General features: G+C 46.6%; 1 protein-coding gene across 1 annotated transcript in view; it reads left to right on the plus strand.

Moving 5' to 3' along the window:
* Positions 1–27,660, plus strand: part of THSD4 (thrombospondin type 1 domain containing 4) — a 574,709-nt gene that overhangs the window by 82,523 nt on the left and 464,526 nt on the right. The window contains exon 4 of the mRNA XM_074328210.1: positions 638–999. Within this exon, the coding sequence (XP_074184311.1) occupies positions 638–999 (362 nt within the window). The remainder of the gene's footprint in view (positions 1–637; positions 1,000–27,660) is intronic.

Genomic DNA, 27,660 nt, shown 5'->3' on the forward strand with positions numbered 1-27,660 from the left:
GACTTCAGAACTTTCTGACATTTTTCACCTCTTCTGATTCACCCTGCAAGCAGGAAAAGTTGTCATTATGGCGACTAACAAATACGTACTTAGTGCCCAGCACTGTGCTATGAACAGGGTTGACCTGACTCAAGCCTCCTTAAAGCCCTAGGAGAGAAGTAGCTACCATCTTCTTTAGAACACAGTGAGGCTCAGAGGTTCAGAAACTTCTAGTCACCCTGCTGGAAGTGGTGGCAGGGATGTGACCCTAGGCAGATGCTCTAAAAGCCCCAAGGACCTGCCTGGAGGTTAAGGGGAACTCTTGCAGGGTAAGCCTCAGGAAGAGGTGAGGGCACCACACTGAGCTTTGCAAGGCCATACATAGCACCCAAAGCAAGAACTGCATTGTGACTTTCGTGAGCCCTAAGCACCCGTGCCTTTGCTCCATAAAAAACTATTTAAAATTATATTTTATGAGTGTGTTGGTGTAAACACAAATAGAACCCAGGCTGGATTATATTCATTTTGTTCTTCAAATTTTAAAACAGGCCCTGAGTCTACTTGTTCTTAATGGACAAGGCTTTCAGGTTATCCAACGCCTCTGAGGGCGAAGCAGAAGCTTGTGTCCTGGTCCCCTAACCGGCCTCTGTCTCCGCAGGTCCCGCAGCGGATGGCGGCGGCCGAGGGCGCCCCCGAGGACGGCGGCGGCGGCGCCCCGGGAGTGTGGGGCGCCTGGGGCCCCTGGTCCGCCTGCTCGCGCAGCTGCAGCGGCGGCGTGATGGAGCAGACGCGGCCCTGCCTGCCTGGCTCGTACCGCGCGCGCAGCGGCCCGCGGCCCGGAACCCCCGCGCGCGCCTTCGCGGGCCACGTAGTGTCGGCCGTGCGCACGTCGGTGCCGCTGCACCGGAGCCGCGAGGAGCCGCGCGGCCCTGCCGCCCTCGACGCCAGCCGCCAGGGCCCGGTGCTGCGGGGCAGCCGGCACCCGCAGGCCCGAGGCCGCGAACCCGCGGCGGAGAGAAGGTACACGCCCTCCCGGCCCCGCCCTCTCGCCACTGTCCCTGGCCCTGACGCTGCCCCTGCCCGAATGTGCCTCTCCAGCTTCTCTGCACCACAGATTGCGTGGTTAATTCATGGCTTTTGCCGGGTGGGGAGGAATTCTTGGCTCCGCACATCTCCTTTCATCTTTTGATTTATTTTGCAGCCTTTTAAAGCGTTGAGGCCACTCCCACCCCACTCTGTGGTTCTGAATAGTCTTCAAAGTGAAGCTAATTCTAAGAAGCCCTTAGGCAGCAACCTTAGGGAGGCCCTGTGGAGGGGTGAAGGAGGGGACCAGGAATGGGGAGATCTCTGTCCCAGTGCTTCTCTCCTGGCGCCGAGGGAAAGGGAGACCCTGGCCCCAGCCTGTGTGGCTTTGACCTGAGGACCCAGACTAGGTGCCTTTTAATCCAAGAGCTCATAGGAGTTTCAAAACCTTGGACAAATTGAATGTCTGCGGTGTTACATGCTCCCAGGTTGTAATTTCAGGATTCCATGAGCTTTCTAGAAAGTTTCTCCAAAGTATTTTGAGTGAGCACACAGCTTTGAGGCTATGTCTAATTAAGGACCTAGACAATTTTTGGAGTCTTAATAAAATATAAAGTCCAGAAATGGCATAATAGCATTAAAATAGTTGTATAGCCTTCCCTGGCTAGGCTAGTATAAATATGCCAAACTAGGCAGTGCCCATGGGAAACGTGGGAACACAGGGCTTGAGAAGAGCTTGTCAGTGAATGAATCAGATGATATTTACAGATTAGAGCTTTCATTCAACAGTATTTCTTGGGTATCCTAGGCCCATGATAGAATCTGAAAAAATACCAGTACCAAAGCATTCACAATAACAGCCAAACAAATTTACAGAAAGAACAGAAAGTATAAGACATGCTCTCAGTGCTTAAGAAATATATAATTTAGTGGTCAAGACAAGTTAATGCCCATCCCAGGCGACCGTGTGAGGTGGGCCACCTCGCCCCTCTTGTCACTGGCAGCTCAAATATCAGCACTGACGACCACCCTTACCCACTGTGGCTAGATGCTGCGTGAGAGTCCCCAGCCCAGTGTTGTAGGCTGTCACTGCCACTGCCTGAAGGTGGAGAGGACAGGCAGACTACCCACCCTCACAGCCACATGCTCATGACCAGGCCAGCAAGAGATAGGGGAGAGGAGACAATTTCACAGAGAAGATGCTTTAGCTGAATTCTGAAGGACGAACCACATTTCAGTTGATGGAAGAGAGACGTGAATTGCTGAGAGTTCAGAGGCCTGGCATGACCTGTCAGTGGGAAAGCAAGGAGAGGGATCAGCTGGGAGAGCCTCCTTCTCTCTTTCTGCATAGAAACCTGAGTGCCCTCCAGTGTCACTCTGGGACTGAAAGTCTGCTATTAAAGTGGAGGAGTTGACATATGCCATCTCCTTTCATCCTGATCGCACCCCATATAGCACAGCTCCCCAGTCCCTTCTTGGAAATGCTGATAGCCAGTGTGTTTTAAAATTCAGAGCTGTTCAGGTTTTAGAAAGGTAACTCAGGGCATATTTCACGTAATCAAACACATGATTACCTCCGCAGTGAAATATTTGAGTGTTCACATCACATCGGGTAAAAGAGACCAATAGCCTTACGTCTGTTAAGGTCAGGTTGGCTGCCCAATGATTTTTGACACCAAACTGAGAAAAACAGAAAAAAAGAAAAGGAAAGACAAAAAGTTGTTTTTCGAAACTCTGGGTTTTAGAATGGGAGATTTATAATAGCTAAGGTTTGTTGATTGCCTGTTCTATGTCAGGCACTGTTCCTGTCACTTTATACTGACAACCCTGTGAGATAGATGCTAATATCCTCACTTTAGAGGTGAGGACACGGAAGCCCAGAGAAATGGGGTAACTTGCCCAAGGCTGCACAGCTGGTATGGAAAGAGTTAGGATTTGAACCCAGGCAGTCAAGTCTAAGGACTTGAGGAAGCAGATGTTACACATGAGGAATCAGGCCCGAAGATGTTAAGTGACTCCTCAGAATGCTAAGGCCGTGGAAAAGCGGAGATTTGAAGATGCTGCCGACTCAGATCCCTGGAGGACTCGGGGACTTCCCTTCCAGCCTCTGTGGTCGAGAACCTAGAAGAGCTGCCCCGGGAACAGGCTCTCGTTGGCTGCAGGCCTGGGCTGCGGGCTTTCCGGCCCATGGGTTTTGGCAGCAGGACATTTTTTTCTTCTAACTTATTGACAGGGGGCCAGTCACTGTTTACTATGAAGTTCCTATGAGTTTTTATCATGCTCTTGTAATTTGACAGTTTCAGATGAAATAATCCAAATATTAGCCTGGGAGACCTGTGCTGCTGACAAATGTCACGCTCTTCCCGGCTGATGAAAATCACATTTGCTTATATTTATCAGTCATTAGGAACTTGCAGAGTATATGTGACCCCACAAGGAATGTCAGCATGTTCTCTGGATGGCTGTCTGCCTCGCTCTCTGTTTCAGGTTTGAGGTTTGAGGCGAAGGCTCTTAGGGCTTAGATGTTTAAGAAACTGTTAGGTTGTTATGCTAGGCAACTGAAAACTTAACTGGAGCCAGATAACAAACAAAACAAAACTATTGAACCTTCCAACAAATATTTATTAAGCATTTACTATGTGGGACGGACACAAAGGTATGAAAACCAGGTTGGGGGCCTCAGGGCTCTTACTGACCGGCTACAGCAGCTGTTTGCAAACTTTTTTTTTTTTTTAAGCATAAGAATCCTTTGTGCAAAGTCAGTCTTAGATGGGGGCTCCATTTGTCACACAGACAAAACCTGAGCTGCTCTGGGTGAAGTCTCAGAGGCATCACTATGAAAGCCTGGTGTCTAGATCATGGGGAGCCGTGGTTTCTACCCTGGCTGACCATTAGAATCCTTTGCCCATCTTTTAGAAATCTTAACACGCTGCTCACATCCCAAACCAACATCTGAATCTTGAAAAATAGTGCTCAGAAAACGATATAATTCCAATTCAGCAACGGTTGGGAATCTCTTTGAAACCTCCAGGTTCCATGGAAAAGAATTTGGGAATCGAATATAGCCTAGCAAAATTTCCCGAGTTTGGTGAACACATATCAGCATCCCTTGCGGTGCAGTGGGGAGTCTTGTTAAAAGTAGAGCTGCCCGGTCCTCACCATCTCCCTGCCTAAGGGGGATTCTGTTTTATAGGCCTGTGGTGGGACCTAGATAGCTTCATGTTAAATGACATACTCCAGAGTTTGAGAACCACTGCTCTAGAAAGTTAGAAAAGGCATGTATGTAAGTGCCTTCCTTATGAGGCAGTATGATGAGACAGTAATGGCACTGATAATGGCTACCATTGTGGAGCGTGTCTTCTGTGCAGACACTACATCAAACGCAGTATGACACTTACAGTTCATTCCACCATACGGACAGGGAGACCGAGGCTCAGAGGAGTGACAGGACTTGCTTAACATCAGCCACTCCAACAGCACCAGAACCAGAATTCTAAGTAGGCCTCTGGGAATCAGGCACTAAAGTTCTTTGTACTGAAATGGATAGTTTTGAAATAGGCATTTTGAAGACGAGGCGGCTCACTTCTAGGAGACGTGGTTGCAAAAGCCGCTTGTTGGTTGGACAGTTTAAGCCACGTCTTGCAAAATGGATGGGATTTGGTGGTGAAGGCTGAAAATGAACTGCCACTCTTTCTTGCAGTGTGTAACGTTCTTAACCAGGGAAACCTTTGCATCTAGTCCTGGACACCAGGGGGGTTCAAACCATGAGAAGCCACAGTCCCTGTTCTCGGGGCCTGACACCGTGGTAGTGGATGAGTGGCAAACCCACGGACACTGCACGTGGTAGAAAGGAGTGAACCTGTGACCAGAGTTCAGGAAGCTGGGAAGTCCTGGTGTGGTGGAGCAGTTAGGGAAGGCTGCACGGAGCAGGTAGGGCTGGAATGCATCCTTGATGAACACATAGAATTTACTTAGCTGGACTATATCCGGGAACTTCTTGAGTTCACTTGCTTTCATATCAGACCTTTATCTCATGAACTCACACACACACAGGCACACTACAAATCACACTCTAAAAAATCATGTCAGTGTTTGTTGGAGCTCTCCCAGAAATCCCGAGCTTAGGAAAGTTACTTAACATCTCTGAGCCCCAGGGGCTTAATCCTTCAAATGAGAGTAATAATAATACCTATCACATGGGATTGTTATGTATTTAAATGAAATAATATACCAGGGGTGCCAAAAAATGTGCACGTTTTAAGAGATGTTATCTATGTATTACTTTCCGAAGTTGAATTGAATTATGGCAGCAATGTGTAGTATGATGTTCGCTCAAAAGACGGCGTTAATCATGGGTGGCCTAATGTCTCAGTGGGTTAGAGCGCGAGCTCTCAACAACAAGGTTGCCAGTTCGAGTCCCGCATGGGATGGTGGGCCGCGCCCCCTGCAACTTAAGATTACAAACGGTGACTGGACTTGGAGCTGAGCTGCGCCCTCCACAACTGGATTGAAGAACAATGACTTGGAGCTGATGGGCCCTGGAGAAACACACTGTTCCCCAGTATTCCCCAATAAAAATAAAAGAAAGAAAAAAAAGATGGCATTCATTAAATGAAAACTAGCGTCATTCACTGTATTACAATTTTAATACAGTTTTTTTCCATTCTTAAAATGTGTACACATTTTTTGGCACCCTCTGTGGTTATATTGCCCAGTCCATAGGAGGTGCTCATTAAATTATAGCTCTAACGCCCAGCATGGGTGGAAAGGCTGGGCATGGGTGTGTGAGAGAGTTGCAGTCAGGGTCAGGAAGGATCAGGTGGAAGACTGGGGCCCCACAGGAAGGCAAGAGCCAGGAACTGAGATCTAGTGCAGGAGGGCAGGTCTCTGGACAGCGCAGCCTGGGTGCAGCCGGGACCCCAGCGCCTGGGCACCCTGCCCTCTGCCCTTCTGCTCAGAAAAGCTCTCCACAAAGGGTGGCCTTCCCCGGGGGCTGAGTAAAAGCGGTGGCAGCCTGGGGAGGTTCCGGACAGATGGGGAGTTCAGTCTGCAGGTCCTGGCCATAGATTCCATAGCAGCATTCAACCAAGTCCTCCCTCTCTCCATGCCCAAGGCTGTGGCCCTGGGATGGCCGAAGGGGAAGGGTGGGGAGAGGAGCATGTTAGGAGAGTCGGCAGTGCATGCAGCCCTGCAGCAACTCAGACCCGTGCCATTGGAGACAGTCCGACCTCATAGGAGAGTCTACCCCTCAGTTTCTGGAATGGACACCTGCAGACTGGAGGGAGCTGGAAGGAACAGCTGTTACTGTAGGACCTTCCCTTATATGACACCAGAACCAAATGGGTTTCTTCCATTCCTAAAACGTATGGCAAAAACGCCATGCAGAGAGAGTCCCTGCTGCCCAGAATCCAAGCACAGGACTGTAGAGAACCCTCTTCGGCTTCTGCAAAGTCAGGGTATGAGGGCAGTGGCCACTGCCATTGAGGGTGACTGCAGGTAACTTTGTCGCCACTGGTCACCAAAGAGCCCGCTACCAGGTAGGCATTCCTTCCCAGGGGGCTTCCTTACACTCACCTACAGTGGCCAGTTTTCCTGATCGTTTTCATGTGAACTGGCTGGAATCGGGGGAATGGAAGACTTGGTGGCTTTAATTCAGAGATTTTTCAAGGTAGGGGGGCTCCTCCTCTCCCCCAGCGAGTGTTGCCAAGGCTAGAACTTTCATCCACTGGAGACAGTTGTCAGAGCCTGAGAGATGAATGTCACAACTGTGAAAATCACAGCCACTGTTTCGGTTGGGTGGAGTGTGTCATATCCCTCAGGTGTCACAAAGACGTTGTGGAGGGCGGGCTTCCCAGAAAGCGCTGGAGAAGTAGCGCTGGTTTCCTGTTGGGAGTCTGCCTGCATCAGGGACGTTCTTCCAGAGGCTGCAGACCCACATCCCAGGAGCAGTTTGTGCTCGGTTCTCAGTTATTTTTTTCTTTGAAGTACTGGTCTTTATTTGTTTCCAGTCTATTAGCCTGACCTGCCGACGATGGGGGAATGGGAGCCAACACATCCTGAGAGGCTGTGAATTGCATGCTAGTGAGGAGTTCAGCGCTGGCGTAGACAGGCCTGGGTTTTCTGCCCCGTTCGACCGCTTCCTAGTTGTGTGTCCTGCTGGCGTAGCTCAGCTGTTCCCTAATGGGGATCATAGTACATCTGCTTCATTGGGTGGCTGTGAAGCTGCTAATTCCTACAGTGTGGGCAACTCACAAACACTCCGTAAAGATGGCGGACTGCATTCCGCATGCCATGCTCCCTGGCAGCATTTCCCACACAGCGTTCCCTCTCAGCTTCATCACAGCCCGTGTGGGAGACCTGTACTGTTACCTGTACAAACTCGAGGGTCAGAGAGAAAATGTCTGACTAGTTCAAGGTCACTCAGAAGAAAGGCAGGAGAGGCAGGGTTTAATCCCATCTGTATCATGCTCCTCTCAGACTTGCACTTCTAGAAAGCCTTTCTGAAACTTAAAGGTAACACTCGTTAATTAAGCTCAGTTTGGTAAACTAAGACCTCTCCTCTCTGTCTGAGATGAGAAGTGAGGTCTTTCTCCGATATTCCCCCCAAAAATTTTAGTCTGATACAGAACCCCCTGGAACCGTCTCCGCCGTGAACTCCACAGTCTGTGTGGGACGTCCCGCACAAACACCACCTAGCTGTGCACGCAGGCTTCACGTAAAGGTGTCTGCTTTTAAGGGTTGCCTCTGGATCGCAGGGCTTAATTAATAGAGATGACCTGGGCATTGCTTTTGTGTGTTTTGTTTTCATTATAATTCAGTCAACACTCCTTCTGTATTTGCCGTGAACCAGGCACTGTGCTAAACTAAACACAGAAGGGTTAGGCAGGTAGAAGAGGTGTGTTTTTGAGGACCTCCATGTGGGATGAAGAAACAGCCCAGGGAAACTACCTCATGGAGTGTGGTCCTGAATGTTCTACCCGTGGGGCGAGCGGAGGGCTGTGGGAGCACAGAGGAGGAGCTCCTGGGGAAAACAAGACCACCGTGTGGTGGAGGGTACTTCCTTAAAGGATGACTTTGCTTGTCTCAGGGGGGAAAGAGCTGGGAAGTACTTGGAACGGATGAGGGGTGGATTGGTGACACTAGAGGGACAAGAAAGAGTCCTGTCCTCAGGGTCCCGTGCTGGTGGTGGGGTGGGGGGAGGAAGACAAGCAGACAGACATTTACCAGACAAAGTGCCCAGCGCTCTCTAAAGAAGGACACCCAGGGTGTGGGGGGGAGAGGGACACGACAGAGGACAGGGGGCCAAGGAAGGCTGCTCAGAGGAAGGAGCATCTCAGCAGCACCCAAGAGTGAGGAGGACATTTCCTAAACAGCAAACTGCAGGGGCTGAGTCTTGGAGGCACGAGCGAGCCTGTCATGTCATAGAAGTTATAAATGGTCTGATGGGGCCGGAGCACAGACTGTATATGAGGCAGTGTCCTGGCGACACTGGGGAAGTCCACAGGCTCCTTTCCAGGGAGGGCCTATCGACTAGTCCTAAGGAATTCTTTGAGAAAGAAATCCCTGTAAACGCGCATGACCAGCTCTTCCGTGTTAAAGCAAGACGGTGTATCCAGTGCATCGTGGGTCTAAATCTCGCCGCATGCCCCTGTGGTTTTCACTCTGTTTGGTTGTGTGTATCTCATGAAGCCAGGGTTCGCTGGCTGGGCAGTGAAGACCTGTGCCTCTCGTTTTGTAGTAGGTGTATGAGTTTCCCTTTGATGCCATAACACTTACCGCAATCCAGTGGCTTAAAACAGCACAAATGCACTCACAATCTGGAAGTCAGAAGTCTAAAATCAAGATGTCATCAGGGCTACATTCCTTCTAGGGGCTTCAGGGGAAAATCTGTATCCTTTTCCAGCTTTTAGAGGCTGGGGGCATTCCTTGCTCCTGGGACCCTCTTGCTTCTGTCATCTCCTCCTTCGCTAACTCTCATCTGCCGAGTTCCTCTTCGAAAGGACCCTTGTGATCACACCGCAGCCACTCGCACAATCGAGGAGGCTCTCCCCGTTTTAAGATCCTTACCTTCATCACATCTGCCAAGTCCCTTCACCACATACGGTGACATTCACATGTTCTGGGGAATAGGATGTGGCCATTTAGGGGTGGGGAGGAGCATTATCCAGCCTACCATAACAGTGCTTGTATTTTGGGGTCTTAAGAACCTAAGGAACGGGACAATTTCTGTGCTAGCAGGTTCCCTGGCCACTTCCCCACATCATGTCTAGTTGTTATCCATGGGAAATTTAGCAGTATTCCCCCCCCCAAAAAAAAAAAAATAGAGAAGAACCACGCATCCCACCCGACCCTTCAGTGTTTTTGGGCACGTGGTATTAACCAAAGACAGTGACGGTAATGAGTTCAAAGAGACCAGGTGCCCGAAGCAGCTGGGTGGAATAAAGCGCTGTATATGCCAAGTCCAGAGTCCAGGGTCAAGTTTCCAGCTCTCACCAATGCTTTCATCTTGGGCAGGTCACCTCATGTCTCTGGACCTTAGTTTACACATTTATAAAATAAAGGGATCCTATTCCATTCATTAAGGTCTCTTGCTAGGTATTGATGTATTATTGAGGCCCAGTTGCTGTTTTAAATGTTCCCACCACCATTCTGCCATCCCGAGTACTGGAAAGGGGAGTAGGTGTCTGGGAGATGCAGCCCTCAGACATGCTTTCAAACACGCTCCGGAATGTGATGGTTTTTCTTCTTTCTAGATGCTGCAACATCACACTACCTTTTAAGTCCGTCTGTTTAGACTCCTGTCTTATAACATGAGTTTTTCTTAAAAGTGTCGTCCACACGTCTGACCTTCTCTTGTTGGTCTTCCCTCGGGCTTCGGCCCTTTTCCATTGGAAGCAGTTGTATTTCTTACCTCGGAGAAAGCCCTGGGCTGGGAGTCATTAGACCCCACTTCCTGTCTCAGCACCACCATTTGCTAACTGGATGGCCTTCGGGAATCACTTAGTCTGACCTATAAAATGTGCATAATTATATGTCCTCTGTCTACCACATAGGCCCATTGAAAGGTCAAATGAGGTAACAGCCGTAAAAGTAGTTCAAAACATAAGACACTGTTTAAAAACCACGTTGATTCTTTTATTATCATTGACCAGATTATCTTTGGGTTTAGAGCCTGTGTCTTTTTCTATATGTGTGTGCGTGTGTGCATGTGTGTGTTGTGTGTGTGTCCACGCATATGTAGGTGTATGTGTTTGCGTGTGTGTGTTTTTGCTTGAAAGGGCTGTTAGTTTCGAAACAGGACAGACAGGATCAGGCTCAGTTCACAGGTTTTTACTCACCCTTTCCTGCCTCCCTGGGGAGCTGTCCCTGGCTTTGGGTAGGAATCATTTGTTTTTTCAGTTCCTTCTTTCCTGCGCACTTTCTCGGAGGCTATTTGCATTTCATCATTAATAACTCTGGAGCAATATGTTATTTCTGTCCTGGGGGCCCCTGGAGCCGAGTGGGCTCCATGATGCGGGATAGGAAAACTTGCTGTTAATTAAACTTTACAAAGGCAAATGCCTGTTTTCTGACCCTCAGTCGGTACCTAGGGAGTCTTGTTACACACAGGGGGGCAGAAACCACATGGCAGAGAGAAGGGGAGTCTTTGACCTGTCTGTGTTTCTCCTTGGAAGACCTCCCTGGCGATGCTGGGCGGTTAGCAGGGAAAGCAGGTACATCTGTTTGAAATGTATATTGCATGTTTTTGGTGTGTTTTGTTTTCCTCCTGCAAGGCAAGTTTGGTTTCTTTACCTTCTGAAGCAGGATTTCCACTTAGTCCCTGAGTTGTTTGACAAGAAGTTACCTGTTGATGCTAACCAGATAAACGGGGTTTTAATATGCTTTGGTTTCTAAATCGGAAACTCTAGCCCTGTTCAGCGGGAAAGTTTGTAGCGGAGCTGGGCCCACTGGTATGTACGTTTCTGCCTGTAGGTTAGAAAAGATTGGAGCCAGATTTTAAGCTTGAGTTACTCTGATCTCAGACAAGGCTCCAAAGAGCCCTTGTTCATTTCTTGTGGCATTTCATTAAGTGTCAGAAGTATTTCATTAGTTATCAGAACCAAGATCACATTTGCCATAAGAATGCTGTGTTGAACCCCCTCCAAGTCATTCACAACTCTGGGTTCCAGAAGAAAGATACGATGGGCTATGGAAAAAGCCTGACTACAATATGTGTGTCCCAGAAGGGGGATCTCAAGTCTGTATCTGGGACCCCTAGGACTTCGCCTTGGATGCCTGCCTGGTAGCAGCCTGAGATGCCTTCACATAAGGATGGAGGGGGACGTTTCCTGTTACAGTCGTTTCCTGTACTCATCCTCCCTGCACACATTGTGGATTCATTTGTAGTAACAACTATCATTTTTCCAGCACTGACCACGTGCCACATCACTTACATGTGTGTTTCAGCTTCAGGCAGCCCTGTTTTACAGTTAAGGACACTGGTCTGAGGGAGAGAATTTCCCAGAGTCCTGCTGCTGTAGGCACAGAGTGGGGCCTGAATGCAGGCTTGCTTGGCCCCACTGTCTCCTCTCTTCCCATTGCCACTCCGGGCCTGTACTGTGGATCCAGGTAATTCACTTGTTCGAGGGGACAATTAAGTTTGGGAACTTGTTGCAACAATGATGCTAACCTTTTTTGATATCAGAGGGATTATTCATTATGAATTTGTACCAACTGGACAAACAGTTAACCAAGTTTACTATTTGGAAATGCTGAAAGGCTGTGTGAAAAAGTTAGATCTGATCTTTTCGCCCACAATTCATGGCTCTTACATCATGACAATGCACCAGCTCACAGCACTGTCTGTGAGGGAGTTTTTGGCCAGTAAACAAATAACTGTATTGGAACACCCTCCCTACTCAATTGATCTGGCCCCCAATGACTTCTTTCTTTATCCAAAGATAAAGGAAATCTTGAAGACATTTTGATGACATTCAGGACATCAAGGGTAATACAACAACAGCTCTGATGGCCATTCCAGAAAAAGAGCTCCAAAATTGCTTTGAAGGGTGGACTAGGCACTGGTGTTGGTGCACAGCTTCCCAAGGAGAGCACTTTGAAGGTGACCGTAGTGATATTCAGCAATGAGGTATGTAGCACTTTTTCTAGGATGAGTTCACGAACTTAATTGTTTGACTTCGTATGTGAGAGGGCTTGGGGGGGACCACTGCTGTGGCCTCCCTGTTGCTTCTCCTGGTAAAGTGCTAACATAACAGCGGCACTTTCTTGTCCATCCGTAGACCCTTTCCTGCATGTACAGTTCTGTTGGCTCCTCTCTGTGGACATTAACGAGCAATTACAACTGATGTTTACTGAGGGTTTACTGTGTAGGAAGTTGAATAACGCCCCCTACCCCCAAAAGATATCAGATCCTAATCCTTGGAGCCTGAAAATGCTAATTGATTTTGGAAAAGGGACTTTGCAGGTGTGATTAAAGATCTCGAGATGCGGAGGTTATCCTAGATTACCCAGGTGGGCCCTAAATGAGTGTCCTTAGAAGAGACAGGCAGAGGGAGGCTCGGCATCAGACATGCAGAGGAGAAGGTGATGTGAAGACAGAACAGAGAGGTGTGCAGATGCTGGCCTTGAAGCCTGGAGGGATGTGGCCACAAGCCAAGGAACCCCGGCCGCCCCCAGAAGCTGGAAGAGGCAAGGAAGGATTCTCCTCTAGAACCTCCTGAGGGATATGGCCCCGCTCACACCTCAATTTCAGCCCACTGATACTGATTTTGAACTTCTGGTCTCCAGAACTCTGAGAGAATGAATTTCTGTTGTTTCAAGCCACCAAGTTTGTGGTAGTTTGTTACTGCAACCCTAGGAAACTAATATACTATGGTTAAGGCTCTGAGCTAAACCTCAAAGGACTCTTACGCATAAAGTATCATATTTTCCTGTTTTTATTTGAGAGTGACTCTGCACTTGAAGAGAGTAAGTGACGAGCATCGTGTCCCAGAGCTGGTAGGTTGTAGAATTGGAAGCAGAGTCTGGCTCCAGATTTTTGCTCTTTACCACTGTGTTATTCTCCCTTGCTGCCCCCGACTCCGTTCCCACCCTAATGTCCCATAGGTCAGCCCGAGGTCAAGATCAGCCTTGCCCCTAGAGCCTTCTTTTTCCTCTTTTTGGTTTGACTTCCAGGCACACCTTATTTTCTTTATTCTCTCATGAACTTTTTCCATCCAGAAACGTTTGGTCCCCTGTGAGCCATGCAGATCCAGCAGCAGCTAAGATTTCCTTTTCCTCAGTGATTGGAACGCAGTTCATTGTGGGCTAGTGCTGAAAACGTTTCTTTCTGGATTTGGAGGGAGACTTTTTGCCCGCCCCCCCTTTTCCAGTAAATTCTCATTCCAAACAGTCCGTCCCTGTAATGCTTTGTGAATGGCATTTGGTATTTATAAGCTGTACTGTATTGCAGCTGTTTAAGCTCCTTAAGAGCTTACCATTCATTCATTCAGTAACATTTGTTAATATTACAATAATATTTGGTCACACAGAATTCCTAGCTTGGACAGCTTGTTTAATGCCTTTTCAACTCAGTTTCCTGATGCATAATATGGGAGTAATGACCCCTTTTGCTTTTTGCAGTGATGGTTAAATGGGATAACATGCATACAACATTTGGCAGTTGTTCAATACATCGTCACTATCTGAAGACTGAATTTATTTCAGTACACGACACTAAATATTTTAGGGGATGGGGTAAAACTCTAGAACAAATCCCTCTTTCAACTGCAGTTTACTGAGAATGACAGACTTACACCTAAATAACTTCCTCTAATGCAAGGAAGTTATGCATCACGTTTCACACATGATTATTACACTTAAATATTTCATAATTATGGCAAAGAAAAAAATGAAGTGATACATGGTAAGTGGGTACTTAGAAAGTGGTATAAAAATTCAGAATTGTGAGATGCCCAGAATATGAGAGAAATACCCTTGCTTCCTCCATAGGCTTTTCACATAAAAGAAATGTAAGTTGCAGTACAGTTGTTACTATTGTTGCATTAATGAATTCCATAGAACTTATAGAAAGCAGTTCTTCAGTTTGCTTCAGGCTGTTGGGGGTCAGCCTCTGGGGCGGGGCACGGTTTGAGCGTCCAAGGGGAGAGGGCCTAGGAGCTCACATTTGCTCAGCACCTGCCCTGACCAGGCACGTTGCCCCCCCAGGTAAAATCATTTCGTTTCCGGGACGCTTAGGTTCCGATTCCAACCCACACCAGCAGCAGGTTTGACTCCCAAGAGGGTTGCTCTCAGTTACGCTGGAGAAATGAAAGCATTTACTGTTCTTTCCTGCAAAGCCGCTCAGTCCCACCTCGCCCATGTTTGGCTGGCTGCCTCTGCAGTGACCCTCACGTGTGTCAAGGTTGGCGGTTCTGTGGCTCTCACCTTTGCAACAGTGGTAAGCACCATTTATGGGGTGTCCACTGAGGGCCAAGCCCTGGGCGAGGCACTTCACCTGCATTATTTCATTTAATCCACGTGCCAGCCAGATGAGGAAGGCATTGTAACCCTCACCTTCCTGCTGGAGATGGGAGATGGAGAGTGAGTTAGCCATGATTACACAGGTAATGCGTGGTGGTCCAGCCTGTTTGATAGAATGCCTAGACCTTTTCTGCCATCCCATGTTACTGCGCCTGTCCTGTTGGATCTCTTACCCTCCTCACCTTCAGGAATGCCCTGCCCAGCACAAAATAGGATGGGGCCAGCACCTTCTTTGTTCTGAGTTCTCTAACTCAGCCTTCATTGGAAATGCTTCTTCGTTGGCCCTTCACTGGCTCCTTTTTCACCTTTGCGTGAATCCAAACAAGATACCCCTTCCTCAGGCCAGGTCCATCTCCCCACTGGGAGGACACGCTGGATTTCAGCGTCCAGATGTCCTTGTGCAGTGAATAGCCTCGTAACTGTAAGTAGCGCGCCTGCAGCCCCACACACTGTTGCTTTCTGTGGATCTGCACTTGGTTTCCTTGAATGTCCACTCCTTTGTCCTTATTCCACCCCTTTGGTTCCCACTGGACAAGGCACCTGAAGATCAGTTCTGGAAACCCAGAGCCTCGGGTGCACAGCGGCACTGGTGAGCGCTGGGATGACTTGTTCTTGAATGTGTGGCTGATTTTCAAACACCATCCTCTAGACAAGGACAGGCAGCCCGATGGCAATATCTAGAGACAGAATCTAAGGAGCCTCCCGGATCTTTGCCCCAGGATGGACGGGGTGTATTCGGAAGGCTGCTCCTTGGTTTTATTTTAAAGGTGTGTGGGAGCAGCCCAGGGGATCCTCACCTCCTGGGCGGCCAGCGAGTGGGTTACTGAGGATAGGATCTTCTTGAGGCATGGCTTCCTGGTGCAGAAGGGGCTTTTAAACCCGGAGTTTCTGCTGCTTCTGCTAGGTTGCCTGCCTCTTGGCTCCGGGTAGTGCCCCTGAATCCATTTGTGAAAGGACCTCTCTCCTTTCTCTTATTAGTACAAATTCACTACTTCCCTCTGTGTCCCTCCTTCCCATCTCCACCTGCCCACCCCCACTTATAAGCCTTGGAGATCCTGCCCCCTGAAGGCTCAGGGCAGAGCTGTCAGCTGATTCTCACACTGGTCTTTACGTGCAGACCTTAAATATTTGCTGGGGATCAACAGCAGGTCTGTGCACACCAGCTAATGTATGTGACAGTGTGTGCCACACAGTAGGCAACCAGGAAAGCTTTTATTTTCATCATCTTAATTTTTGTTTCCCTAAGTGATCAGGATTTTCCTCTTATCTACTGTAGACTTCAGATAATTTATTGCCTGGAACAGCTCTGGTAACAGTTTCAGTCTTCTGAACTTCCAAGAAGACAGATGCATTCAACCTAAACCATTTGCTCACAGCCTCTTTGAACTTAGCACATGCTATCCTTGCTCCCCTTGGCAGGTGATTGTAATGGAACAGGGAGGGTTCTAGGAACACAGGGCTTTCTCTCCAGTTGCAGGCTGCAGACTCCTTTCCGTCCAGCTTGCCTGGGATCAGGTGGGGCTCCTTGATGAACACAGGTTTCTGCCCTTCAGCTGCTGCTCCCTCCCATTCTTCCTCGCCTGGAATTCCAGCTCCAGGTGGCCAGTGGCTACTGACTTTTAATTTCACCGACTCCCTTTCCTTCCCACCCAGATGTGTGGGGCTGCCCTGATTTCCTGCTTATTAGAACTCAGAGCCATTTCGTCTCTACCAGTGGATCCAGAGAGGAAGTTTTCATTGACCCATTGGTTATAAATGCTGAGCAGTTAAGCTATGGTCTCTCATATGTGTTATTTCAACACATATGCAGGGGGCCTCTGGATGAGACCTTCTGCTAGTCTCCGGGGTTATGCACACAGGAATAAACTAACAATCCTTGCCCTAAAGGTCTAGAAGACTTGTGACTGAGCCAGGCCTTTTACTCAGCAACAGTACCAAGATCCAGTGTAATGCTATGGCACAGGGGTGCAGACTGCCCCTCCAGAGCACTGACTGTGTGGGGGCAGCCTGGGGGTTGCACAGGGGGCACTATTTATGTTGGTCCTGGAAGGTCAGACCAATTCAGAAGTAGGTAGGGCAAAATTCCAGTTTGGGAGGCGCAACAGCTCAGTGTATTTGGGAAATGGTGAGTGATCCGAAAAGTATAGGGTTGGGGGCAGGAAGTGGGGACGGAGATGAAGATTGGAGTTGAATCTAGGAAGATAGACCGAGACCAGATGACAGAAGGCATCAAATCAAATGTTCCTTAAAACCATCTAGGTTTGAATTTTATTTTCCAGGCAGAGATGAGCCATGAGGATTTTTTGAAATAAAGAGTGTGGGGACAGAGCCAGGAAAGCAGTTTCCAGGTTCTCGACCTCACGTGGAAAGGTGCTCGTTCGGGTAGTAGATGGCCATCCGTTGTAACTAGTTGGCCATCAGTAACCAGTTAGCCATTGGCCACTGATATAACTGCCGTGGCTACGCTAGCAAGTACAGATTGTGGCTAGCAAGTGGATTGTGGATTGCAGATCTTGTTGATCCTACTTCCTGTGTCTCCCCCAGCTGCCAGCAAGATGGGGTGCAGGAAGACCCCTCATTGGTGTACTGGTGGATGTTTGCTTCTGTGTCTCAGCCAGCCGCCATTGAGAATATAGTGGTATGATTCCTCTATCTATGGCTCTGTTGTTGTTCCTTTTTGGCTTCACCATATCCTGTGTTCTTGTGTGGGAAGCGGGATTCAGACCCTGCATTACAGAGGGTAATGACCTGGACTATATTTAGAAGGACAAGTCCAGAGGGGAAAGAAGTCAAAAGTGCATGAGTTAGAATTTCCAGTTAAGATGGCAGAGTAGGTGAACGCTGTGCTCAACTCCTCATGATCATATCAAAGTTACAACTACCAGAACAACCATCATTGAGAATTGCCTGAAGTCTAGCTGAACTGAAGCCCTACAACTAAGGACACACAGAAGAAGCCACCTCAAGACTGATAGGTGGGTTGGAGACGCAGAATGGGCTGGTCCCACATCCACACATGGTGGTTAAAAATTGGGAGGGATATCTCAGCTGTGAAGATCCCCACGGAGGAGCCAGGGGTCCCAGCCCCACACCAGGCTCCTCAGCCCAGTGCCAGTGCCAGAAAAAGAAGTCCCCACAACTTCTGGCTATGAAAACCAGTGGAAATTTTAGCTGAGTGAGATGGAATGCAGCTGGAGAAACAGGTATTCCTCTTAAAGGATCCAGACATGGACTTACTTGCTGATGGACTCACTCCCTCTGAGCTCCAGCACTGGGACATAAGAGCAGGAAAGGAGCCAGGGACAGAGGAACAGGCACCAGAGCCCTGCTAAAGTGAACCCTGCTCTGTAGGGTCAGACCCTGCACTACAGCTTCTCTACTATAGTCACTGCCAGTCCTCACAACAAGTCACCCTGAAGGTCAGTCCCTCCCATTGATGTGTAAATAGCAACTAAGACTCTACTACAACAGGAGAGCACACACAACTCACACTAGGGACACACCTGGAGCACCCAGCTCTGGTGATCAGGGAGACTGCGCCACTGGACTCCATAGGACACCTACTACATAAGGCCACTCTACTAAGATTGGGAGGCCTAGCAACTCTACCTAATACATAGAAACATAGGGAGGCAGCCAAAATGGGGAGGCAAAGACATGTCCCAAATAAAAAAACAGAACAAAGCTTCTGAAAAATGTCTAAACTAAATGGGTATAAGCAGTCTATCAGATGCAGAGTTCAAAACGCTAGTTATAAGGATGTTCACTGATCTCAGGGAGAACTTCAGTAAGGAGAGAGGAAACATAAAAATGGAGATAGAAAATGTAAAAAAGAACCAGTCAGAAATGAAGAATACATTAGAGGGAATCAATAGTAGGTTTAGGAGATAAGGCAGCAGAACAGCAAAAAGAAAAACGAATACAAAAAAATGAGGATAGTTTAAGGGGCCTCTGGGATATCTAGCATACCAACATTTGCATCTTAGGAATACCAGACAGAAAAGAGAGAGACCAAGGAATTGAAAACCTATTTGAAGAAATAATGGTGGAAAACTTCCCTAACCTGGCAAAGGAAATATATATACAAGCCCAGAAAGTTCAGAGTCCCAAACAAGAAGAACCCAAAGAGGCCCACACCAAGACACATCATAATTAAAATGCCAAAGGTTAAAGACAAAGAAAGCATCTTAAAAGCATCAAGAGAAAAGCAATTAATGACCTACAAGGGAGCCCCCATAAGACTGTCAGCTGATTTCTCAACAGAAACTTTGCAGGCCAGAGGGGATTGGCATGAAATATTCAAAGTGATGAAAAGCAAGGACCTACAACCAAGATTACCCAGCAAAGCTATCATTTAGAATCAAAGAACAGATAAGGAGCTTTCTAGACAAGAAAAAAGCTAAAGGAGTTCACCACCACTGAACCAGTATTATAAGAAATCTTAGAGGGACTTCTTAAGATGAAAAAAAAGATAAAAAATATGAATAGTAAAATGACAATAGCTACATATCTATCAACAATTACTTTCAATTGAAATGGGTTAAATGCTCCAATCAAAAAATAGGGTGCTAAATGGTTATGAAAACAAGACCCTTACAGATGCTGTCTATAAGAGACTCACTTCAGATGGAAAGACACACAGAGATTTAAAGGGATGGGAAGAAGATATTTCATGAAAATGAAGAACAAACAACAAACAAAAAACCAAAAAACTGGGGTATCAATACTTATACCAGACCAAATAGACTTTAAAACAAAGACTATAACAAGAGACAGAGACGGACTCAATAATCCCACTTCTGGATATTTACCTGAAGAAACCCAAAATGCTACTTCGAGGAGACATGTGCATCCATATGTTCATTGCAGCTTTGTTTACAATGTCCAAGATGTGGAGGCAGCCGGGTGTTCATCAATCGATGAGTGGATAAATAGTAGGTGGTGCAATGGAATATCGCTCGGCCATGGAAGGGAATGGGGTCTTGCCATCTGCAGCGGCATAGATGGACCTGGAGGGTATTGTGCTGAGCGGAGTATGTCAGACAGAGAAAGACAGATGCAATGTGATTTCACTTGCATGTGGAATCTAATGAACAAAATAAACAAACAAAACAGAAACAAACTCGTAGATACAGAGAACATTTTGATGGTTGCCAGATGGGAGGGGGGTTGGAAGTGGGTGAAAAAGGGGAAGGGATTAAGAAGTACAAATTGGTAGTTACAGAATAGTCATGGGGATGTAGGGTATAGCATAAGAAATATAGTCAATAATATTGTAATGACTATGTATGGTGTCAGTGGAGTACTAGATCTATCAGGGTGATAATCAGAGGGGGTTTGGTGGGCAGGGTGAAAAAGGTGAAGAGATTAAGTACAAACTAATAGTTACAAAGTAGTCATGGGGATATAGTGAAGTGTAGGGGATAAAGTCAATGATATGGTAATAACTATGTATAGTGCCAGGTGGGCACTAGACTAGTCAGGGGGATCACTTTGTAAATTATACAAATGTCTAACCACTATGCTGTACACCTGAAATTAGTATAAAATAATATTGAATGACAATGCTAATTGAAAAATCAAAAAGGGAAAAGGGGAAGGGGAATAAGAGGTCCAAATTTCCAGGTATAAAACAAATAAGTCATGGGGCTGTAATGTACCACATAGGGAATATAGTCAATAATATTGTGACAGTGTGGTACAGTGTCAGATGGTTGCTGGACTTATGGTGATCATTTCTTTAGGTATGTAAATGTTGAATAACTATAGTGTACACCTGAAACTGATATAATGTTGTGTGTTATATTTTAATAAAAATCTTAAAAGAGTTATGCTTATACTATACTGTAGTCTACTAAGTGTACGATAGCAGTATGTCTAAAAAAAAACAATGTACATACCTTAATTAAAATACTTTATTGCTAAAAAATGCTGACCATCATCTGAGCATTCAGGAAGTCATCATCTTTTTGCTGGTGGAGAGTCTCACCTTCGATTATCTGCAAAGCACAGTAAAGTGAAGCACAATAAAATGAGGTATGCCTATTATTTTTCTAGCATTTTTGCTCCTTTAGGGTTTTTTAAGGAACTTGTACATTAATAAACGTTGATTGAATAACCTCTGAAAAAAAAGTGCATGAGGTTCCTGACGTGACTTGGTTACTTGATGGGTAGGGATGCTGTGAGACAACCTGGGACTGGAATATATCATTACTGAAAATTCTGGATTGGGTGTCACAGAATCATAGCTATTCCTTACATAGACTATGTTGCCCGACCATATTCAGACTTTAAGGAAGCTTCCATTTGGGCATGAGGCTGGTGATGGCCTTGGCTGATCCAAAACCTTTCTGGGAGTCTCTGACTTTTCAGTTATGTACGTTGATTTTTCAGAAGAATATTCTGTCCCCAGACTATTTCTGTCCCCTCAGTCCTTGGGGCTCACAGCCTTTTTCTAAGTGAGTGTTGTATGTCCAGTCATAATGTCTGCATATTTAAGTATTCCATTGACTGACTTGGTTTCTCTTCTGATTTGCTTGCGCAGCAGACACAGCTTCAGGGACAGGTCAGATGGCAGGGACCTGCATTTGTGGCTTCTGATCCTCTCCACATCCACAGTCACTTTTTTTAAAATTCAGTGGAGAGCAGTGTAGTGTTTTTCTTTTTTATATCACTTTCATATACTGAAAGCCCATGCAGAAGGCAAAAAAAAAAAAAAAAAAATTGTATAGTGGTACAAAAGGATAAGGAATGACTGCACCTCAACTCAACCCCTGTAAGTCTGCTTCCCAAGGAAACCGTCACCCAACCTTTCATTTGTGTGGGTTCAGAAATGTATCCGGCATACATATGCATTTTCATGTATTGTATACATTTTTTTCTTTTTCAACACAAACGGGAGCATGGATATCCTGTGTTATCTTCAGTATCTTGTTCTTTTTCACTTAATTGTAGTTTGGAAACATTTCTGCATTAGTGTATACACATCTGCCTCATTCTTTTAAACAGAGCCATAGCACCCCGCTGTGTACTCAGATATTTACCACAATTTAACTCGCTCATCCGTTTCCTAGTTAATGATGCTTAGGTTGTGTTTCAGATTTATAATTTGTAATCACAATTCAGATATGCAAAAGGCAGTTGATTTTTGTACAACTCAGCGTGGTTCATGAGCCTCTATTTCTGCTGCTGCAGGAAAACTGTCAATTCCAGGAAACTCAGATGCTCAGACACGTCATGTTAAACATCATGAATGTGGGGTTTATCCTCAGTTCAGTCAGGGTTCTCCCCCTTCCTCTCCCTGGAGGTGACCTGGCTCCCCAAGGAGTGGGGGCGGCTTCTGTGTAGTCTCGGTGAAGGGAGCATTGCCTGCTCTATTTCACTGGCTGCCTTCCTCCCCTTGTAGTAACTGCTGCCGAAAGTGCCACAAAGACCCCTCTGGGGTCACCCACTGGCACTCCAAGGGGCCCCTCCACCTTGACATCTCCCTCCCATGTCCTGGTCAGGTGCCATGTGGGACAAGGGCTTCCCCACAAGGCTTGCAGGTCCCTTCTGTCTCAGGCTCCTAAACAGATCAGGAGTTCCGTGGCTCCCACCCCGGCCAGACCATTCTGGCCTAATCTCTGGTTACTGCCTCTCAGTACTTCCCTCATCTGCCTGCTATGCAAACTCTTCATTTCCTTTGGTTTGAAAAGATAGTTCCTAGGTCACAGAACCTGTTTCATATTCCATAGTATAAACTATACCTCTGCTTTCTATGTCCCAGACTTTGGCTCTTGACAGACAAAGCCCAAATTTTCAAATTCTAAAGAAACCCTTACTCTCTTAGTGCTGCTGATCGCTGGGTCATCTCTTCTCTGGCTGTAATCATCAAGGTCATTTAGAAACATTGCAGGGTGGGGGCAGGCAGGAAAGAAGGGATTACTGAGAGGGAAAATGCGCTGGCTAGTTTCTTACCACGCTGTCCTACTAGGGTTGTTTCAGGTGTCCTGCCAGTCCAGCCAGGCGGCACGGAGGACTGCTGAGCCCACGCCTCTGTACATTTATGAGCACCTGAGAAGTTCATTCTGACTTAGGAGTCCTACTGCTCGTCATCCTTTAATAACATGTCTATGAGAACCTCTTTAAAAACTGCATTTGGTCATACTAATGGGTTTTGGAAAAAGTATTTCACTTGATAGTAAATGCAAGTCTCCCCTCCCTCCCCTCTCCCTGAGCTTAAGTGCCAAGTGGGAATGCTTTGTTTCCTCCGTGACAGGGGAGAGGGAGGAAGAATGTGGCATTTGGGGAGCTTGTGTAGAGGCGACCCTCAGATGCACTCTCTGCATTTGTGACTAGGAGTCTACCTAGTCACAAAAAAAGTTTACTTCCTTACTTCCTCAGGCCCATCTTGGGTGCTAAGACTGGCCCAGTAAATCTGCCTCAAAACATTGGCTGGGTAAGAGTTTAGTTTTGATGTACTATGGCAGTGCAAAGTGCAAATGTGGCATAAAGGATCCCTTCAGATCAGATGTAGATTGTTCATTAAATACAGTGACATTCAATAGGGTCTTAGATTTCCTCAACAGTACCTCATACAGGGATGTCATCCGCCCCTGGTTCTGTCAGCTGTCTCAGTGACAGTCTTCCTCCCAGAAGCCGCCTTCCCATCTTCCCTAGGGAAGCATTGATTTCTGGTTACCTAACAACTCAACTCAGGTACCTGGCTGCAAGAAATGCCACCTTCTTAAATGCTGTAAAACCCAGAACCTCCAAGACGAAGCAGTGCAACGAGACTTTCTATTGGGGGGGAGGGGAATGACCGCGTTGCCCTGCCCACCCGCGGGCTGTCAGGCTCAGATTCCTGGGGTTCCCAGTTCCAGGGGCTGCTGCTCTGTGGGACGCTGTGGCCCATGTGGGGTTCATGTTAGCACAGCTGAGAGAGGCTGCATCTCTCACGGAGACTTGACTGAGCTCTAAGGGAAAACAAAAGGGGAATAAACGTGGAGAGTATGTACAGTACAAACAACCTGGCTTCCGGAGGGCAGGGTTCCTGCTCTGCCCCTTCCACTCTACTGGAAACTAAGAAAAGAGGTAGATGCCATCGTCTCGCTGAAAGCAGCTGACCGGCAGCCTTGCCTGGGTGGCTTTCCAGCTCTGACGGACATGCATGAAGCGCCACGGACCTCTTAGTTCTGCCCCTTCGTTCTTGCCTGGGAACTTGGTAGAAATACAGTGTTTCAGACCCCACTCCGGACCTCTTTGCAGGTGGGGTTTCAACAGTCTGTTTTAACCAGATTTCTAGGTGATTCTGCTGCGGCTTCAGTCTGAGACGGACAATCTCAGAAGGACTAGGAGGAGAACAGCATGTGCGGGAGAGAGGAGGAAGTGGGGCTTGACTGTCGGTCTGAGATGTCCGTGGGGCTGTTGGAGTGTGGACCAGTATCCGCATCATCAGCTCCCCCTGGGAGCTTGTTACAAATGCAGAATCAGAGGCCCACCGGGCCTCCCGGGTCAGCAGCAGTAGTGTGACAAGATTCCCCGGTGACTTGTGTGCACGTCACAGGGGAGAAGCAGACTCTCGCCTAGAGGTCAGTTGGGTATAGGCGCGTGCTCTTGACTTTCAGGAGCGGGGGCTGCGCGGGGATAGAAATGTCGGTGTTGTCAGTCACAGGTGCTGGCTGCGGATGACGCGTTTCCAGGGGTCCTGTGTAGACTTGGGAGACTGGAGTCTGCTTGAATCATTCCACTGACGGATGAGGGTTAACATCACCAAGTTGCACAACATCACACAGAATGAGCCCCTGGATGGCAGCCAGCCTGTTGTGAGGAAAATATTTGATGTGCTGGTTACCCTCTCCAAAATGTTCTTTGTAGCCTTTATCTCAAGAAACCACAGTTTCCCCAGACACCCAGGGTAGGTCATTGGAAGAACTGGGACGAGAAGCTGGTGTCCGAACGCTTACTGTTGTGTTCTTGTCGTTGAGTTATGCTGTGGGGGGAAGGGACTCTGCGTGTACGTGTCAGGGCTGGAAATGGGAGCAAGCAGAAAAAGTCACACACCATGCTCAAGAGATGTTCACACAAGTTGCTCAATAAAGGCTTGTTAAAGGTTGTTGAAACAGATCATGGAAAACATGATAAAAACTGCTTTCAGATTCAAGAAAATGCATTCCTATCAGTAACCTCGATTTGATCTTTACAACATCATTGTAAGTAGATAAGACGGGAAATTATTCATGGCCTCGTTATAAAAAAACAAAAACAAAAATGAAAAACAGCCTTATTGAGATGTAATTAACATATCATAAAATTCACGATTTAAAGTGTATGAGTCAGTGGTTTTTAGTATATTCACAAGGTTGTGCAATTATAATCACTAATTACAGAACATTTCAGTCACCTCCAAAAGAAATCCTGTACCCTTTAGCAGTCACTGCTTATACTCCCCTCCCCCAGCCCCTGACAACCACTAATCTACTTTCCATTTCTGTGGATTTGCCTGTTCATTCTGGACATTTCATATAAGTGACCTTTTGTGTCTGGCTTCTTTCACTTAAAATGTGTTCCAGGTGCATCTATATTATATCATGTATCATCAATATTTCATCCCTTGTATGGCTGAATAATAATCCATTCTATGAATAGACTGTATTTTGTTTATCCATTATCAGTTGATAGGCGTTTGGGTTAAGTTTTTGTGTGGATATGTGTTTTCATTTCTCTTGGGTATATATCTAGGATTGGAATTGCGGGGTCATATGATAACACTACATTTCAGTGTTTGAGGATCTTCCAGATAGTTTTCCAAAGCGACTACACCATTTTCCATTCCCACCAGGAATGTCTGAGGCTTCCAGGTTCTCTACATCCTCTCCAATGCTTGGTATTTTCTGTCCTTTTTATGATAGCCATCCTAGTGGATGTCCTCTCATTTTTTTTAGGTAAGAAAATTGAGGGTGCATTATTGGCCAAAGTTGGTAGAGCTTTGAAATGGCCAAGCCAGAACTTTTTTTTAAAGCAAATGCTGTGGGATTCATGCTGCGCTAGGCATTATTTAAGTCCGTTGCTCTTATTAAGTTGTTTACTCTTTACAACAACCTGTAAGGAAGATACTATTATCATCTTTATTTATACATGCATACAGGGCCAGGACTGGACCTAGGGTCAGGCCCTGAGATGCAAAACTTAAGAAGATATCACTCTCAGATTCAAGTCCCTGGCCTCATCCAAGTCCTGGCACTGTGTGAAGAAACTGAGCCATCAGAAGACAGACTACCTTCCCCAAAGGGTCAGTAATTAGTAGGTGGTGGCGGTGGGATATAAACCCAGGATCCCAGGCTTCAGAGTCCACCTCATTAGCCACTGTGCTACACTAACAGGTATGGCTTTGATCTCCAAACCGGGCTTTTTCTCTTTATTTCTGAAGGCTTCACTTTCTGAAATTAGCCAGAGCTTTGACAAGTGGGGACTCCAAAGTGAAAACTCCGGAGATGGGATATGAGGAGACCAAGCAGAGCTAACAGCCCCCAAGGTACCTACCGCGTGGACCCCTGAAGGGTTAACTGGCCACACAGTTCCCCTCGGCTACATCTGTGCTTATTATTTCAACTCTGTGTAAATCTGCCCAGTTCATGTAGGCTGCTCTACAAGTGGCCAGATGGACTCTGTCCTGGTGGGGAAGAGGCCATTCTGAACCGTCAGGGTAATTAGCTCTGACCGACCGTAAGGGAAACACATTCTCTTGGCCAAGTTAGGCTGAATCCGCGGCTTGTCTAATTGTTCTGAGTCAAATATTCAGAAATTACGTCTCTTATAATCGTACCGTAATTGGCTGCCCATTATCTTTAGTCTGGTTCTCAGAATTAGCTGGTTATTTGTTTTTGAATCATTATCCTTCGAATGGTATTGCTATTTGTGGGGGTTTTGAATGGTTCTCTCAGTTTAGGCAGAGCCCCCCACAAAACAGTGTGAATACAAAAATATACATTTGCTCGTGTACATGTTACCCCCTCAGGAGTGATGGGCAGCCTTTGGAAAGATGCTTACACAAATCCCCAGCCAACAGCAGGTTTGCTGCCTCCTCAGCTCTCCAGGAGTAAGACCCAGTTAGTCTGGGTTCAGCGGCTCTCACTGGGTCAGCTGCAGCAGTCTGGTCCTAGCCAGCTGATTTTTTTTATATGTCACAAAGAGGGTTTTGTTTTTTTTTTTGCTTTTTTCCGTTTGTTTGTTTTTTTAATTTATACCTATCTTTCTCCATTAAACATGATACATTTTACTGTTGAATTTTCAACTTTTTGTTTGGAATTTTAATTCTGTCTTTTGACTGTTTCTCAAAGCTGTGGGTCTGTGGACAAGCAGCTCATGCGTCAGCTTGGAGCTTGTTGGAAATGCAGAATCCCAGGCCCCGCGCCAGACGTCCTGAGTCAGAATCTGCCTCTTAGTAAGATCCCTGGGGGATTCCTGTGCACATTCAAGTTTGAGAAACCCCGCTCCATGTGTCTTCATTTCTGTTACCTTCAGCAGGGGCCCTTCACCTGGTGCTTACTCTGAGGCTAGGATTTTTGGTAGGCTTTCAGATTTTTTAAAGAAGAAAAATGATACACACACACACACACACACACACACACACAGAAATTCTTTCCTTTGCCTTTTCATGATGTCATTCATTTTACCTGGCCTGCCACAAGAAAGAAAAAAGGCAAATTACATTCAAGTTATATATATATTTAAGGCTAGCTTCTTAATTGCATCTCTTAAAGCAGCATGCTGGATCCCCCATCATTAACGGCGTCCCAAGTGTTGCCAAGATTAATTGAGAAATGCCTAAAGGTAAAGTAAGCCCTATAGGATAGTTTAATTCAAAACCATATCAGCTAAGAATGAAGGTGCAATTAGCGATAAAGATGTTAATAATTAGTTGTGGTCTGTTAAATTTTATATTCAGTGGTTATGTACAGTGAAGAAAGAGTTTCCTCATGAGGGCAGAAATTAATGTTTCACCTTGATTGCTGTTTTAATGTGCTTATTTTAATGGGGCCATCTTGTAGAAACCCTTGGGCACATTTCCAATTTTACGTAAAAGTAGAATTAATTATTATGGAAGCATATAATTTTAGAGCTGGAATGATCTTCACAGTCATTTAATCCAGTTCAGTC

Source organism: Rhinolophus sinicus, linkage group LG03 (genome assembly GCF_036562045.2).
Source record: "Rhinolophus sinicus isolate RSC01 linkage group LG03, ASM3656204v1, whole genome shotgun sequence".
NCBI classification, from domain to species: domain Eukaryota; kingdom Metazoa; phylum Chordata; class Mammalia; order Chiroptera; family Rhinolophidae; genus Rhinolophus; species Rhinolophus sinicus.